The sequence below is a fragment of the Empidonax traillii genome, unplaced genomic scaffold (genome assembly GCF_003031625.1).
Source record: "Empidonax traillii isolate 1590-97213 ecotype Southwest subspecies unplaced genomic scaffold, ASM303162v1 scaffold266:size720578, whole genome shotgun sequence".
NCBI classification, from domain to species: domain Eukaryota; kingdom Metazoa; phylum Chordata; class Aves; order Passeriformes; family Tyrannidae; genus Empidonax; species Empidonax traillii.
The window spans coordinates 634,677-650,859 of NW_020955459.1; the positions used below are offsets into that span (position 1 = coordinate 634,677).

Below are 16,183 nucleotides of genomic sequence, written 5' to 3' on the forward strand. Positions count from 1 at the left end.
GCACCAGGCTCGGTGGCCGCGGCTCCCTCACACGGCTCGGCCGCGCCCCCCGCTCGGCTCTCCTGGCACGCGGGGCGCTCCCATTGGCCTGGAGCGTGGCGGGCGCTGATTGGACCACGTTCCTCGGCTCCCGCCGTCTCCACCAACGAACGCCCGCGGGCGCGGCGCGCGTGCGGCTGACGCGGAAATCTGAATGGGGCTCGCGCGGCGGTGCTGAGGGGGCTCGGTGGGGCCGCCCCTCTGCGCGTGCCGGGCTAACGCGCCCTCGCCATGGGGCCCGGCCCCGCCGCCCGCCCGGGGCCCGCTCGCCCGACCCGCGCCGCCTCAGCCGCGCTGCTCTGCGCCGCCCTCCTACTGCTGCTTCTGCTGCTGCCGCCCGCCGCCCGCGGCGCCGGGGAGCGGCGGCGCCTGGCGTGCTCCACCTGCCGAGGCATCGTGGACAGGTTCAACCAGGTGGGCGGCGGGGCCGAGCAGGGGGTGGGCGGGCCGCCCCGCCGTGGGACAGGGGGCTTGCGGAGGCCCCACGCCGAAGGGCAGCGCCGGTCCCCGGCCGGGCCGGCTCTGCGCCCAGGGCTGCGCTCCGGGAGCACCTCCGCCGGGGCCGCGTCCCTGGCAGTGCCTGGGCGACTGATGGGGCCGCGGCGGGTCCCGCTCCGGCCGCTGTCGCGGTGCTGAAGCGGGCGGGTGGCAGAGCTCCTCCAGCTCTGCAGCCCGAAGTGTTTTGTTGCTGGCCGTGCTCGGGTGGAGTGTGCCCGGCTTTGCGGGGAATGCTGGTGGAAAACACCATTACCCACCTGTTGCCACCTGCAGCAGCCCCGCCTGTGACACGGGACGTTCGGCGTTGGCGACGAAGGGCTGCTGCGCCTGGTGACAGGTGCTTGATGCTCTCGGTACGCGCCTCTCGGGTGCTGCGGGCTCGGTGGGTCACTTCAGCTGCGGAGGTTTCTGCGAGGTGTGGTTTGATGGCACTGGATATGGACTGGGGACAGTTGTTTGATCGCCCTGTTGAACCTCTGGGCGCTGCAGTTACAACACGGTGCAGACTAGGTCGTTATCAAAGCTGGATGAAGTAGAGATTCTGTTCAGCTGATTAGAATAAAGTTTGTGGGAACTTAAAGGAGAAGGGTATAAAGTTTCATACGTGTATGGGGTTTTTTGTAAATCAAAACTGTATCAAGGCCTTATTTATGCATTAGGAAAATTAAATCATGTTGTAACATACACTTTCTCAGTTCTTATCCTGTCACTGGCTGTTTCTTTTACTTAGCAATTTGATCAGTGGCTTCAGAGCTTTGCTGAAGTTTCTGCGTGTTGCTTTTCACAATTTTTATATAGGCACCTATTATTGCCCTTAGTTTTTGTTAGAAACAAACCTTACATTGGTTTTGGTACTTTTTATTTGTAGGGTTTAGCAGATACAGCTAAAAAGAACTTTGGTGGTGGAAACACTGCTTGGGAAGAGAAGACACTGTCAAAGTATGAGTCCAGGTAAGTTGTCTCAGTACTTCTCATTCAGCTACATTTTGTGTCCACTGTATGTAATTTCACTGTACAAGTGTTTGTCTGGAACTTAAATATTGAACTAAAGTTTTGCTTGATCAAGCCTTAAATTCTTAATTACTAAACTGTTACATTACATTTTAATGTAAAGATTACAGTAAAGATTAAAATCCCTTATTTATGCCTTTATTTCTATTTACACATTAAAGTCTTAAAAACATGATCCTAAGTAATGGTCACTAGTTTATTGGTAATCATAAAAGGTGCAGAGTACTACAATACTTGTTTTAGAATTAAAGCAGTATCTCCCCTCTAGAGTTGTCACTATTTCAGTGCCAAAGAGAAAACAGCTTACTATCCTCTTTTATATATAGGTATATTTATATATATGTTTGATTATGAAGAAAAGTAATCTGATGTCTTTCTCCTAAATTTCAAATTCATTTCTTATCTTAGTTGGAGCATTGAGATGTTACTATGAGCTTCATGGGCTTCTATCAAATATTAACAATACATGAAATTTATTGTTGAATATAAGAGAAGAGTACTGCACTCCAGTTTTCTGGGAAGCTAAAAATCTATCAAAACTACAATCTGCAGGCATAATAAATGCAAGTAAGCCACGAGGGTCTCGTGGTCATTCTTCTATTTTCTTTTTTGTTTGAAGTAACATTCTTTATTCTGATATTTGCTGTGTTTTGGAACTAAATCAGAACACACCATAAACAGATGAAATATTCTGGGCTGAAATCTGGCCGCTCTGTCATGTCTTGAATTGTGTTGCATGTTTAAATTAAATTTATGGTTTTCCTTCTCTGCTTGTAGTGAAATTCGTCTTGTAGAAATCACAGAGAACCTGTGTGACAGTAGTAACTTCGAATGCAACAACATGGTAGAAGAACATGAAGAACATATAGAGAAATGGTGGTTCAAATTGTACGTATAATTTTTTGGTAGAGATCTCTGTGTGAATAAGCTATTGAAGAGGATAAACTACTAACATTTAATCTTGTGCCTGAACAATAGCAGTATGGGTAATTCTTCATTATCTATGAAGAGTTGGCGTTGGGTACAGCTGGGTTCAGGTGACTTTTAGTATCATGTGCTGCTACGCTATGTTCTTTTTGATTTTCAGTTCCAGCAGTGTTGCACCAAAACGTCCAGTCTCACTTCTCATACTCTGTGCATACTCATTTGCCAGTGGGATGTTGAGGCAAACAAACACTGGAAAACTGTGAGGTTTAGTCCCTTATTTGTTTCCCTTTGTCATAAAACTGCAAAGGACACTCTAGTTCTTGTGTGGTTTTTGTTTGTTTGCTTTTTTTTCCTGAAACTGTTTTGTTCTCCCTGCATCAAAAGAATAGTTGATGCTAATCAGTGTAGAAGTTGGATCTCTTGAGGATAGTAGAGTAGCAACTGACTTTTCTATCTACCTTTTAAGCTAACCAGTGATTTCTGTTATAACAGAAATATCTTATAAGCTTTTCATATACTAGTCTAAAATACAATTAGTGCAAGGATGGCAGTGTAGCATTTAGATTCTTAATACTTGTGGGTTTTTTTTATTTCCAAATCATGTTTCTTCCAAGTATTTTTTTCACTAATTTAGACCATCAGCATTCCCAATTAGATAAAATTCAATAGGATGAACTGCCATTATAAGATTTCATAACTGGAGAAGGCTTTCTTCCTAAAGACTGCTTTATCCTTTTACCTAACTATACAGGATTTTGTATACGTTAACATGTCAGTTGAAAGAAATAGAATTAAATAGCAGATCACAGAATAGAATATTTCAGTTGGAAGGAATCTGCAGTGATCACCTAGTCTAAGTGCCTAACCTAATCTAACTTCAGGGCTGACCAAAAGTTAAAGCATGTTATTAAGGACATTATCCAAACACCTCTAACACTGACAGGCTTGGGGCATCAACCACCTCTCTAGGAAACCTATTCCATTGTTTGACCACTCTCTTGGTTAGAAATGCTTCCTACTATCCAGTCTAAACCTCCCCTGGTGCAACTGTGAACAATTCACATGTGTCCTGTCACTAGGTACAAGAGATAAGAGCACCTCCTTCTCTACTTCCCCTCAGTAAGCTGCAGAGAGCAATGATGTCACTCCCTCTGCCTCCTAGACAAGCACAGAGTCCTTAGGTGGTCCTCATAGAACATGCCTTCCAGAAACATAAGCTATGCAACCCAGAGTCATGAATGTGGCTTAAATCTGCAGAACTGAAAGAAACAGGTCTTAAACTAGAAACCTTGACAAAGTAGACTTCCTAAAATAAACAAAACCATTCATAAAATACATTGGGTTTTGGCAAGTTTATGTATTTAGTAGGCCTTTTGAGTGCAATTTATTGTTTTGTTTTGCTCTTTAACCTGCTAATATCATTCTGTTTCTGTCGTAGTTTCCAAAAGACGGTTTCTTTGTCCATAAATGCCTTAGGTCTTTCTTTCCCAAGTTGTTATATAAAGGGTGGTCGATCACTGGAGCAGGTTCCCCACAGCACCAAGCCTGTTAGAGTTCAGGAATCATCTGGAGGACACACTTTGTCTTATGGTCCTGCAAGGAACAGGGAGTTGGACTTGATGATCCTTATGGATTCCTTCTAACCTGAGATATTATATGGCATTCAGTAAATTTACTTTTCAGGGTCTGAGACTTAGAGTTGATATGGTCAGATGTAACAGCTTAGAAAGATAAGCTATACATGCCTTGAGAGTTGCTGAATACTCTTGTATCTATGTCTTTTCTTAAAAAGTTTTTGAGACTTCAGCATCAACAGTACTGAAATCTGTGAACTGTCATTCAGAGCTGTAGTCATCCTCATAATTGCTTGCCAAATTATATCAAGTGATTTCATTGTTTGCTGGGGGAGTATGCTAGTTCTCAAGTAGCACATAACTAACTTCTTAATGTTAAAAAAAGAATCCTTCTAAAATATTATTCTATTAATGCTAAAAAAGAGGAGAAATTTTAACCCTATTGTCAAGTTGCCAATACTTTGAGCAATGTTAATGTCTGTCCTGGGTTATCTTCTGTATAGTTGAGATAAAGACACAACATTTATCTTTAAGAGGAAGACAAAAATAAGACACTCTAAACTGTATATAAACCTTCCCTAAAAGTAAGGTGTTAAAAAGTTGTGTATGTATGAAGATGAATTGATTTTATTTGTTGCTCCTATTTCACATTTTTCTTAAATATAAATTATAAAATTTGAGTAGAGTTTGTTAATAGTATTGTAGCTTAACAGGTTCAAGTTGAAGGACTTCTTCTAGAAATTGGTTCCTGAAATAGGATCATCTTCAGAAGAAGTAGGTTTCTAATCTGTCTTGTGGAATAGATTTCTCTCCTTTGTTGTGCTGGGTGAGTTGTGGGAGTTGGCTTTGTTCTTTTTTACTTATACATTAATGTCTTTCATATACAGAAAGAAGAAGTATCCTGATTTGTTTAAGTGGTTTTGCATTGAAACAATAGAAGTTTGCTGCCCTGCAGGAACTTACGGACCTGATTGCCTTGGTAATTTTTCTTCTGAAAAATTCAGTAGCAGATATGTTCTTTTTACCTGTTAGCTTTAGTCTTTCTTGACATGGATAAATACATGAAGTATGATATTTTTCATGAGGAACTGGCTGCTGTATAGCGTGTACCTACCTGCTGCCTGATAATTGTGAGTATCCTGCCTGAATAAAAGTCTTCTGGGGATGAAGTAATGTACAAAGCTACCAAGGGCACCAAAATGTGCAGAATACATCTGATCTGATGCTCACATCCACACCTGACCCTTCCTTAAAGGCTTTCTGTGGCATCAAGTCTGTTGTTTAAGTGGCCTTTCGGAAGCTTCATAAACAAGAATCCTTGTTCAGTTTCAAGAGTAAAACAGCTAAAACACTGTTGGGGAATTAAATTAAGAAATTTGCATCTGAGAATCAGTTAAAAAGGCAATGAGAGAAATTCGGTAAAAGTAGGTGGGAGATGAAAGTAAGGTCTTTGCAAAAGTGATAAAAGAGATATTTTGGCCTTTGAAGCTTGTCTTATGAATAAATCTCTAAACCTTGTACGTTGATCAACTTTGGCCTCTTAGGTATTGTTAAAAATTAAGTGCCCATTCCCTGTATTGATCTAAATGATTTCTGGTAGGTATTTACAATTGGGATATCAGGCTTCTCAGAGATTCAGAAAAAGGAAAGATTCCAGCTTTATCCAGGAAGCTAGGAAAACAAAAGTTCTAAGCCATGATCTTTACCCAAAATTAAATTGATAAGTGAACTTTTCAGGAAATTGTTTTGAGTTTCTCTTGAGTATATTACTGAACATTCCCTTGTTGCAAACCTTTTGGTTATTCTCAAGGGTAGAAAAATACTTTTGAAATCATATCCTGGTTTAATGTGACTCTTTTTTATTAATTTTCATTTTATTTTACTCTATCTGAAGAGAGAGGGACTTCTCTCTTCACAGGGGCTTGTGTCTGAGAATAGGATGTTATTTCCTTTAACATGTCATTTTAAAATATTTTTGATCCTTTTTAGCTTGTCGTGGTGGATCAGAAAGACCTTGCCATGGAAATGGCCACTGTGATGGTGATGGTACCCGAGGTGGAGACGGCTCATGTAGCTGTAACAAGGAGTACACAGGAGAATTTTGTTTGGACTGTTCCAGTGGTTACTTCAGTACCTTGAGAAATGAGACGCATTCTGTTTGTACAGGTAATGGAGTCTTAACACACACTTATATCTTTGTGTTACTTCTTCAGTTTTTGTAAAGAAAACTAGAAGCAGTTTAAACTAACAAAGGCAGAAACAAAATACAGCTTTAAGCATAGATGACGTGTCAATCACTTTGGTGTAATTCTAAGGTTTTGCTAAGTTACACTTCCAGACTGCCTTTGAGTTTAGGGTTTTTTTCTGCTTTAGTTTAAGAAGCAGAACTCATATGTGTCTTTCTCCCTCTGCTTCATACTTGTAAAGTCTTTAGCTGAAATTATTGCATCCTGAACTACTTTGAAAGCTAGGCTTTCTTCATGTCTCAAATAAGCTTAACTGGAATAAATGGGCATGGAAACAGCTGATCTGTAGTGTGGACTACTTAGATTCCAGTTAGGTATGTCTAAGATTAATTTTAAAACAAAGTGAGGTCACAGGAGTAAACTTTTGCAATTGGTCAGATTTTGAACTGTTTTTACACCCTTATGAGATTCTGCAACAACCTACCTCCTGATCCTGGGGTCTAATAAATTGTTTCTCAACAGTCTATATTGTTTTCTCTTTAATCTGGATGTGTAGTAATTCTACTGTATGATTTCTTTTATATTGTTATATATAACATACATATGTTATATATGGTGTGTTATATATGCATGTAATATATGTGTATAATATGCATATGGAGCTGGATTTCTAGTTTATTTCCTTCTGAATCTCTTCAGAGTGATATCACTTCACACATTGCTCACACCTGCTTGCAAATGAAGTAGTGTGAGGATTCATTAGGTAGAACTGCAGAGTCTGATGTTTAAACTATTATGTCCCATCCCCGAGGGGCTGAGCAAAGTTTACTTACTTGATCTTCTCTTCCCAAATATTTTGGAAGTTGGACCTGCCACTTCTGGTCAATAGAATGGTGCTCTTCTCAGTGTGCAGATGACTGTAATTGCCAGGTTTGGCTTCCAGGAGCTTTTGAGGGTATTTGAGGTTTTTGCGGTTGTTTTGGTAGGATAGAGCTGCATGTTTGTAAAATAAATTTTGACTTTATGGAGATGTGAATGGGAGTTTCAGGCTCCTAAAATATAGTAGCTTCCAGTGAATCCTAAAGAAATTTTTGTTTGAGAGTTTGTGTGCCCAAATTTGTCTTGTAATCTCTCAACAAAGCTCACGTTGTAATTTTCTCTACTCTCAGCCTGCCACGCTGCCTGTAAAACTTGTACTGGTTCAAGTAACAAGGACTGCCAAGACTGTAAAGAAGGCTGGATTAAAGACGAAGGTGGAGCTTGTGTGGGTGAGTAATGCTTGGCGGACTTCAAACAGGTTTTGTGGTAACAATGGCTGGTGACATTAGATGACATCGCTTTGAGTTTTATTGCATTTTATGGAAGCACTCAGTTTAGATTTCTACAATTTTGGTAATCTCTCTCTTCCTAACTTTTTCCATGTTGCAGGAAAGCAGTATTTTCTCACCATTGATTGCCCGGTGATATTGTTTGTCTTTATGATACTATTCACTGTAGATCTTTTTAGTTTGGTAGAATACCCTTTCATTTCAGGCATGGGTTTTCCTGGTGTTTATTTAAATGCTAAACAGTGCCCTGGTCTTGATTTAAGCTATTTTGTAAACAACTGGAAGATTCCTGTAAACTTACCTACATACTTTGTAGTAATTGCACAACTGCCTTCACATAGCTTTGTCTGTCATAAATGCTCAACCCTAGTGGAGCTCAAACATTTCACTAAAAGATATGCATGCTAACTTTTCATATTATTGGAGAGAAAGATCAGGAGACATCAAGCTCAGTATTTCCATTAATCTCTTACCTATTTCTACCTTAGCATTTAACTTGGTTTGTAAGGAGATAAGTATGAAACATTTCAGGAAAAAAAGCAAATACTAATGCTCCCAATGCAGGAGTGCGCTAGAGGAGAGTAACACATTCTATGTAACTGGTTGAATTTGATCCATAAAGATCCTTAGCATAAAGCCTGGAAACAGTATTTTAGAAACTGTATGAACACTGCTTCCTCTTCAGAGTGTCGGTGAGACCTGGGCTTGGAATTACTGTTCCTGCAATGCCTGCTTAGGCAACTATTGAAACACTCCAAGAGCGTTTTTAAGGTGCTTTAGTATTGTCTTCTGTACAGCTGTTTTATTCCAAATAATCATCGCCACTAATCAAGTATAACTCAATTGAGTAATCAGTAGGAATGATAGGATCAGTAGCAGCAACAGGATGAGAGTGACAGCAAGGGGTCTGAAATAGCCTTCCTTTGTCTGAATTTTTTTAATTAAATACTGTTGTGCCCTTTCTTCGAAATCACAAGACTAGCATATTTTAATTTTCCAGATAGAAGGTTTCACTTGGCCAGTCCTAACCATAACCTGGTTTGCTCCAATTTGTTTTATATAATAAACTAAGAGGTGTATATGTGTGCATTTGTATAAGTTTTCTAATGCTTAAAATAGCTTGGTAATGTAGGAGTAGAGGAGAGTATTCCAGAACAGTAGTGTATCTGCTTGTTTATATTTGCATAAAAAGCATAAAGAATGACTTGAAAACAACTGATTTGAAAATTACAAGGATTGCAGGTGTTATGGGAGTTCTTTTAATTTCAGCTCTTGAATTTCTAATACATCAGTGTCATCACAAAATATCTTCTAAGGATCAGTTTTGATTTTTTTTTTTTTTTTTAAATTCAGTTTTACATTGAACAAAACAGTATATGTTACCATGCAGCTTCTGTGTCTAACCTGTTGCACATCTGATCTCAAAGTCTTAGGTAACTTGTCACTTTTTATCTTTCAGATTTAGATGAGTGTGCTACTTCTCCTTGCAAAGATCACCAGTATTGTTTGAACACAGATGGATCTTTCTCGTGCAAAGGTTTCTTTGTAATCTTCTGTTGTATTTTACTGTCTAGAATCCTAATCTAATGGTAGAGGTAATTCTAAAAAAGAGCATGGTGCCAGGCTTTTGGTACAGTGTGGTCTGGTTCTGAGTGGGCAGGGGAGGATGAGGCTTTAGACCTATTGTATGAGGAAAGCAAGAGATTTCTGTTTATTCCTACTCTGCTCTTGTGAGACCCCCACTGTGAGTACTGCATCCAGCTCTGGGGCCCCCAACATAAGGAAGGCATGGACCTACTTCAGTGAGTCCAGAGGAGACCATGAAGACTTTGATCAAGGGGCTGGAGCACCTCTTCTATGAAGACAGACTGAGAGAGCTGGGATAGTTCAGCCTGGAGAAGAGCAGGCTCCAGGGAGACCTTATAGCAACCTTTCAGTACTTAAAGAGGCCTACAATAAAGATGGAGAGGGACTTTTTTACAAAGGCATGTAGTGGACAGAAGAAGGGGGAATGGCTTCAAACTGAAGGAGAGCAGGTTTAGATTAGATATAGGAAGAACTACTTTACTGTGAGGGTAGTGGGGAACTGAGCCAGAGAAACTGTGAATGCTGCATCCCTGGAAGTGTTCAAGGACAGGTTGGATGGAGCTCTGAGTAACCTGGTCTAGTGAAAGGTGTTCCTTCCCATGGCAGGGGGATTAGAACGAGATGATCTTTAAGGTCAACTTCCAGCCCAGACCATTCTAGTATTCCTTATATGGGTAAGCTGTCTGGCTTTAAGAGTGGTATTTTAAACCTCAGATACATAATTTTTTTTTATTCATAAAATACTTTATCTTTAGGATGTGATGCCAGCTGTGTAGGTTGCACGGGAGAAGGTTCTGACAAATGTAAGACCTGTGCATCTGGATATGTGAAGGAAGATGAAAAGTGTACAGGTTGGTGGATTTAGCAGTACATGGTAGACCATTGGTTAGCTCACTCTCTTGGGTAGCCATGCTGAGGAGCAGATAAGTATGTTCATGTTTGTGTGCTTCTATTTCCAAGCCTGTCAGAATGAACCCATTTGTTCTGGTATTGGCTGCAAAGATATTTGTAATAACTTTCTGTATATTACTGAGATAATATGCTTGACAAGGCTTAAAATTAACCACCCGTACAAAGGAACAAAAAGTACTATATAGCATGTTTGGGAAACAGCCACATGAGTCTCTTTTCAGTCATCTGCCACTTCATCAGGTGTGTGTGTCTCTATTCATTTTGTAACAGAAAGGCTGGAATGCAGTGTGGATTCTGCTGCCTTTCTGTTAATCCATTAATGTCGAAGTTCAAATGATGTTCATTCATAGTGAATTACAACATGATATTAGACTTTCTCTGGGGGGAAGAGCAGAACATACGCATAATCCTAAGAAGCTATTAACTGTGATGTAGTATTTACAGGCTCTGTTCCCTTTAGCTATACTTTGATGGCATAAATAGAAAATGACTGTGAGGAAAATGTTCAGTAGATTAAGAGGAATTGCTTAATTGTGACAAATGTAATTGCTTAGTACATTTCCCCACACAGGGACCTGCAAAACATAAAAAACCCCAGTACTATCTGAATAACTTTGAAACACAGTGTAAAGCATGAAGAATCAGCTTAAGTTAAATCTGTTGCAGCAGCATTCTGCTCCTAAGTTTTTTTTGTATTTGAATAGAATTTTGTTTATATGACTGAGATTGAGTACATTTTATAACAAAATAACAGCAGTGGACCCTTCTTTCCCTATTCTATCTCTAGATATAGATGAATGTAACCTTCCTGAAAAGGTCTGCACGAAAGAGAATCAAGACTGTGTTAATACATCAGGTAGTTACAAGTGTGTATGTTCAGAAGGATTTGAAGATAAGGATGGCACATGTGTTCAAACTGTAAAACCAGGCAAGTAGCTTTTCAGTGACAATTTTTTTAAAAATACACCACATTGACAGCTTGGAGTTCTATTTTAGTCTAAGGGTCTAGTTGCTTGTAACCTCCTCTGTATAATTTCTCATCATCCTACAGCTATGGTCTCTCCATAGTATGGAACTGTTTAGCTTGACATAAACTATACCTTCAGTCAAGAAATTCAAGTGTAATTTTTTTCTAGAATCTGTTGAGACATTATGGGCACCATTACATTCATAAATGTTTCATTACTCCATCTAGGCTTCTTTTACAATGTGAAAGTGAAAACTGGAATTATTTTGCAATAACGGTTGTAGAAGAGTAGATGAGAGACGCTGAATTTCATACCTTTATTTTCTTTGTGTTTCTTGGCTTGTTTGGTCATTCTGTCCGCTCATTCCATCCCCAAGACTGCTTATGGCTCTTGTACTAATAAGCTGTAAAGATCTGTGTTGTATTGCTACTCAAGGCTGCTCAGTTCATACCTTATACTCTCAGTACTGTTATTAGTCCTTTAAAATCAGTTATGTGCTTCTCCAATGCAGATACTCAGAATATCAGTTATTGTGTTTTTAATGTGGCCTGACATTTTACGAGACTAAAAGTAAAATGAAAAGTTGACAAATGGGCTTAGTTTTTTTTTTCTTAGATAATACTTTTCCCAGTATAATAAAAACACTCTCCTTTTTTAAAGGCTGTTTTAACATCTGAATGGAGCAGTTGTACTATGCTTATACTAGGAGGATGGTGCAAGTAGCTCTTCTGTATGGCTTATAATTCCTTCTCTGGTCTTGATAAAACATGTTTTGGGTTTCTCTTAAAAAGATTCGAATGTCAAAAATCATATGGTATAATTAATAGTAGATTTGTATTCTAACTGTGATATTTATTTTCACAGGAGAGGAAGCAGAGAGTGAAAAAACTGAGCCTTCACATACTGGACATGATGACTTATGATCTTTGTTCAGAACCAAAAGACATTCCTATCTAAAGTTTTAAATTATTGGACTAAGCCTCTGCTAGCTGACATACTGTGGAAATGGTATTAAATATGCAGGTTACCATTAAGATTTTTTTTAAAAATGGTGATAACCTGCTCTTTAAGCTGCATTTCTTTATTCTGAAATCTCCCTTTTTATATAATTCTTCAAGAACAACACTTAGATGGGTTAGTATGAAATTTGAATGAATACAACATTGTACCCAGCAAATGTAAACAATTTACAGGCTTCTTGTTCTAGTGCCTACTGAAAACTGTTATCTTTTGGAAGAATTGAGTTGCACTTCGTAATTCAAGGAAAATTTAGACTTAAGTTTGATGTTTCTAATCATGAGAAATATTTCTGTAACTGAAATACAGCTTTTGGAAACTATCAAAGGGAATTTCTTTGGGGGGGAAGCAGTGTTCCCTTAAACAAATAGAATGCCTAATATTGCATTCAATAAAAGTTTATTTTGTTGGAATGTGCCTTAAAATTTTTAACATGTTAATACCTTGCTGTGTGTTGTCATGTCTATTTTTCTTTTAAATCAGTGAAAAAAAAGAATACCAACACTAAACAAAACCAAATAACCCTCAAAAAACAAAACCCCAGAAACTTGTAAACTGTATTTCAGTTCAGCACTGAATTTCAGCACTCAGTTTGAATGTATATGAGAAAAAAAAAAAAAAAAGTAAAACCCAACAACATCCTCCTCTCATACACACTCCTCTAAAAGAAGAATCATATCAAACTTTGCTTTTCAAAGGCAGGTAGGCAAGACTTTCTGCCAGAAGTTGCATTAACTATATAAACTAGTTTATGCAGTGATGAGGAGCAGGTTTGGCTAACACCTGCACTCAGTGGCTCGCAGTTGTTATGTGAATACTCTTTAAAATTGATGAATACATGGCTTTCAGTACAGTCTACTGTTGTGTATAATAGCTTCCTGTCCTGCAGACCAAGCGTACTACAATCAATTTATCATCTTGCCTCTTGTGCCATTTCAGTGGGAAAAGTTATAAGCATAGCATAAACAGAATTTCCTGTGTGTTGTCTCTAAGCTTAAAGAAAAGTAAAAGAGCTAAAATGGGTATGTTCTCTAGGACTCTCACAGCTGTAAATAAGGTAAGGACCATCCAGGTACAGTGTTTAAAACTCTGGTGAAGTGAGTAAAGCTTAGAATACATTGTAGTGGTGGATACAGGGAGTATAAAGAGGGCTTGTAGAATACAGCTAAATAGAGCATAGCTTAGGTTTGTCTATGAAGACATTATAAACAGTACCCTGAGGTAAGGGGAAATAAAAAGGCTATAAATAGGATTAACCTGTTGAGTGGTGAAGGCCAGACATCTCTATTCTTCTGAAGACTTCTTTCTTCAGACTAAGTCACAGTTCAGTTTGTGAATATTGTATAGAAAAGGGTTCTGTTGGATTCTTACGTTAAAAGCTGTCTAAGCTGATACTGTGTACGTTAGTCTAAATACCTGGTTGTATTAAAGTCTCTGTGACACCTTTCTTTAAGTCAGTTTCCTTCAGCTGTTGTATCTAAATATTTCTTTACTTACTAGTCTGAGAATGAAATCTTCACAGCTTTCTCAGCTGTAATTACCAGACCTGGGCCTATGGGCCACATGTGTTGCAAGTTGTAGGGTAGGTATTGTATTTAATAAATGCTAAATTAAAAGGAGGAATAAGTAGACAGTTTGGAGAACGCAGGGAATACAGCTCAAGGATCTTTAGGATTTTTTTTTTTTGTACAGGTGTAGCTAGTTACAACAGTATTAGCCTTTAAGGATCTTGCTGTAATGTAGCTTGTCTTTGTTACTCAGTCATTCACATTTAACTCTCAGGTGTTGCAGGTGGTCATAGGAATGGTTCTTAATAGTAACATGAAATGTCAGTTGTGTTTAGAAACTACCATCAACTCATACTTCAGGGAATTGTCTCTCCAGTCTCAACTCTTCTATTAATGTTTCAAGCCTGAAATAATTCTTCCTAAGTTCCTTTCAAGTTATTTGGGACTCTTGGGGATACCTGATGAGATTCTTAACTACGTTGTGAAAGTATTTGCTTCCCACCCCCCAAAGCTTTGGACAAAAAGCCCTAACTGAATTGTCCTAGTTAAGCTCACCTCTGAGATGAAGTGATGAAAACCAAAAACTTGAAGAATTTGTTTTTTTCGCTGGTGATAGAGAGGAGAAATTCTTCCTAGCCGACCTGCAAAAGTAATGAGAGTAGTCTGATAGAACCAAACTGTTGTGGAGAAAAATCTTTTCAGTTTTCCATTACTGGAGTAGAACTATCAGAGTGTTGTTTCCTACAAAACATACAGATGTGCTAGCTGGATATTAGGAGTTGATAATAGTCTTTCCTCAGTCCTCCCCTGCCCACCAATTAGAGGCACTTGTTGCTCTGCATTAAGTTATTTTGGGGTCCAAAAAGGAGAATTCAAATAGTTAGAGCTTTCTCTGAAGAAATTATATATGTGATAAATATTTAGTACTATGCTACTACCTTATGCTGTCTTGATGCTGAGGTTCTAAAGAGTAAGTTCTCTTGTTCTGAATCCTTCTTTCATTACTTCAGACTGTAATTACTGCTCTGTTCTAGAGGTTGGAGCTAAAAACTGTTTTAACTGAACTTTCCCCCCCCTCCTCACCTTGAATAAAGTGGGGATTGAACTCAATTCTCTTGGGTTTTGCCCTTTGTAATCAGAATGAAGAGGGTGGAGAAGAAGGATTTAAGCTGATTAGCAGAAACTGACAGTGAAGTTTAAGTGCTTTCTGTTAATCGACCCGGTCCAGGCTATCAATGCATTCTACTGTATATATTAACAGCTCAGTGCTAAAAAAATGAGCTGTTCCCATTAGATTTTTCATTGCATTTGTAAGGACATCTGGTTATGTTGTACGAGATGTACTTGAAATTATGTGTCTCGTCAAACTATATAACTGTGTTGGTAAATACTTCACCAATATGTTGGTGAAGTGCTGGTTAGGTAGTTTTGTCATAAATACCAAGGTGAACCTTGAACTTCTAGATTCACATCTATTATTTATTTTGGTAACTTCATGCTGTGTGGTATGAAACTGAAAGTGGCATCTCTTTTGCTAGATTGTTTTGCTACTACTTTGGGGTAGTAGTCTTAGGTCAAGAATGGGAAATACACTATTCAGTATTATCTTGCCCTTTAAAGGACAAGATTGTCTTGTATGTCATAACTGCAATCCAAAGAAGGTCCAGGAACACTTGCCAGTAGCAAGCAAACCTAGAGACCTGCATATTTCAAGTAAGGCTCTAAACAAGGCCAGGAAAGCAGTCTGAAGTATGCAGCATGTATAGAACAATTTTCCTGCAGTGTTTAAAGTTAGAAATCAAAGTATGTGCTGAAATGTTTTCATCTGAACATTGCAACATAAATAGTTTTTTCTTTGATGTGAATTCCCAGCATGTCTATAATAGAACTGAGTTGTCTGCAAAGTATAATACCATCTATTCATAAATAGGGTAAATGAAGTCTGTTTTGCAGAATACCTTAATTATTTAAATAATGCAGAAAGTCAGAGATCACCTGAAAGTGTTCAAATCACCATCTTCTGCCTCAAGAAAGATGTCAAAGTCCAGGGGTTATAGACAAGATCAGGATATAGGTAACTGTAAAATATATGAGATGTACTGTACAAACACAACCCTTTTTCCTTTTATGGATGATGAGGACTAATCATACATCATCCTAATATGTGTGGGAGAGGTACTGTTTAGGCAGTTGTCAGTACAAAAGGCAAAAAATGACATTTGCAAGTTGAAAAAGCATCAAGAATTGTGAAAATCACCAAATCACATTTTGAGCATATGCTGTTATATGCAGCACTATGTACATATGTTAAGACAATTCTCCCTGACAAACAGAGTCCCCCGTGCCCTTCAGATTGCTTTCAGACCATTCTTAATACAGCACAAAGTTAGGCACACAAATAATTCAAGTTTGCCTTAACAAGTGACTAACTGAAAAGAATGTGTGGGGAGAAAAAAATGAAGAAAAAACCTGCACCAAAATCCAAACCAACCAACGAACCCCATGTAGTCCTGGATCATATGCAGCAATAATATAAATAACAGTTCTCCCTAATGATCCTAGCTGAGCTCCAGATACCCCTCCCTTCCCTGTATCTATCAGACTGCCATGGGTTATTTTCTAAGGTTG

General features: G+C 38.8%; 1 protein-coding gene across 1 annotated transcript; it reads left to right on the top strand.

The window, feature by feature from the left end:
• Window positions 1–255: 255 nt before the first annotated feature.
• CRELD2 (cysteine rich with EGF like domains 2) lies at window positions 256–12,472 on the top strand. Its single transcript, XM_027889570.1, has 10 exons — window positions 256–453; window positions 1,406–1,488; window positions 2,326–2,436; window positions 4,937–5,028; window positions 6,039–6,215; window positions 7,405–7,503; window positions 9,023–9,100; window positions 9,906–10,001; window positions 10,850–10,990; window positions 11,895–12,472. Exons 1-10 carry the CDS (start codon window positions 271–273, stop codon window positions 11,951–11,953), a joined length of 1,119 nt encoding a protein of 372 aa, XP_027745371.1. The 5' UTR covers window positions 256–270; the 3' UTR covers window positions 11,954–12,472.
• The last annotated feature ends 3,711 nt before the right edge of the window (window positions 12,473–16,183 follow it).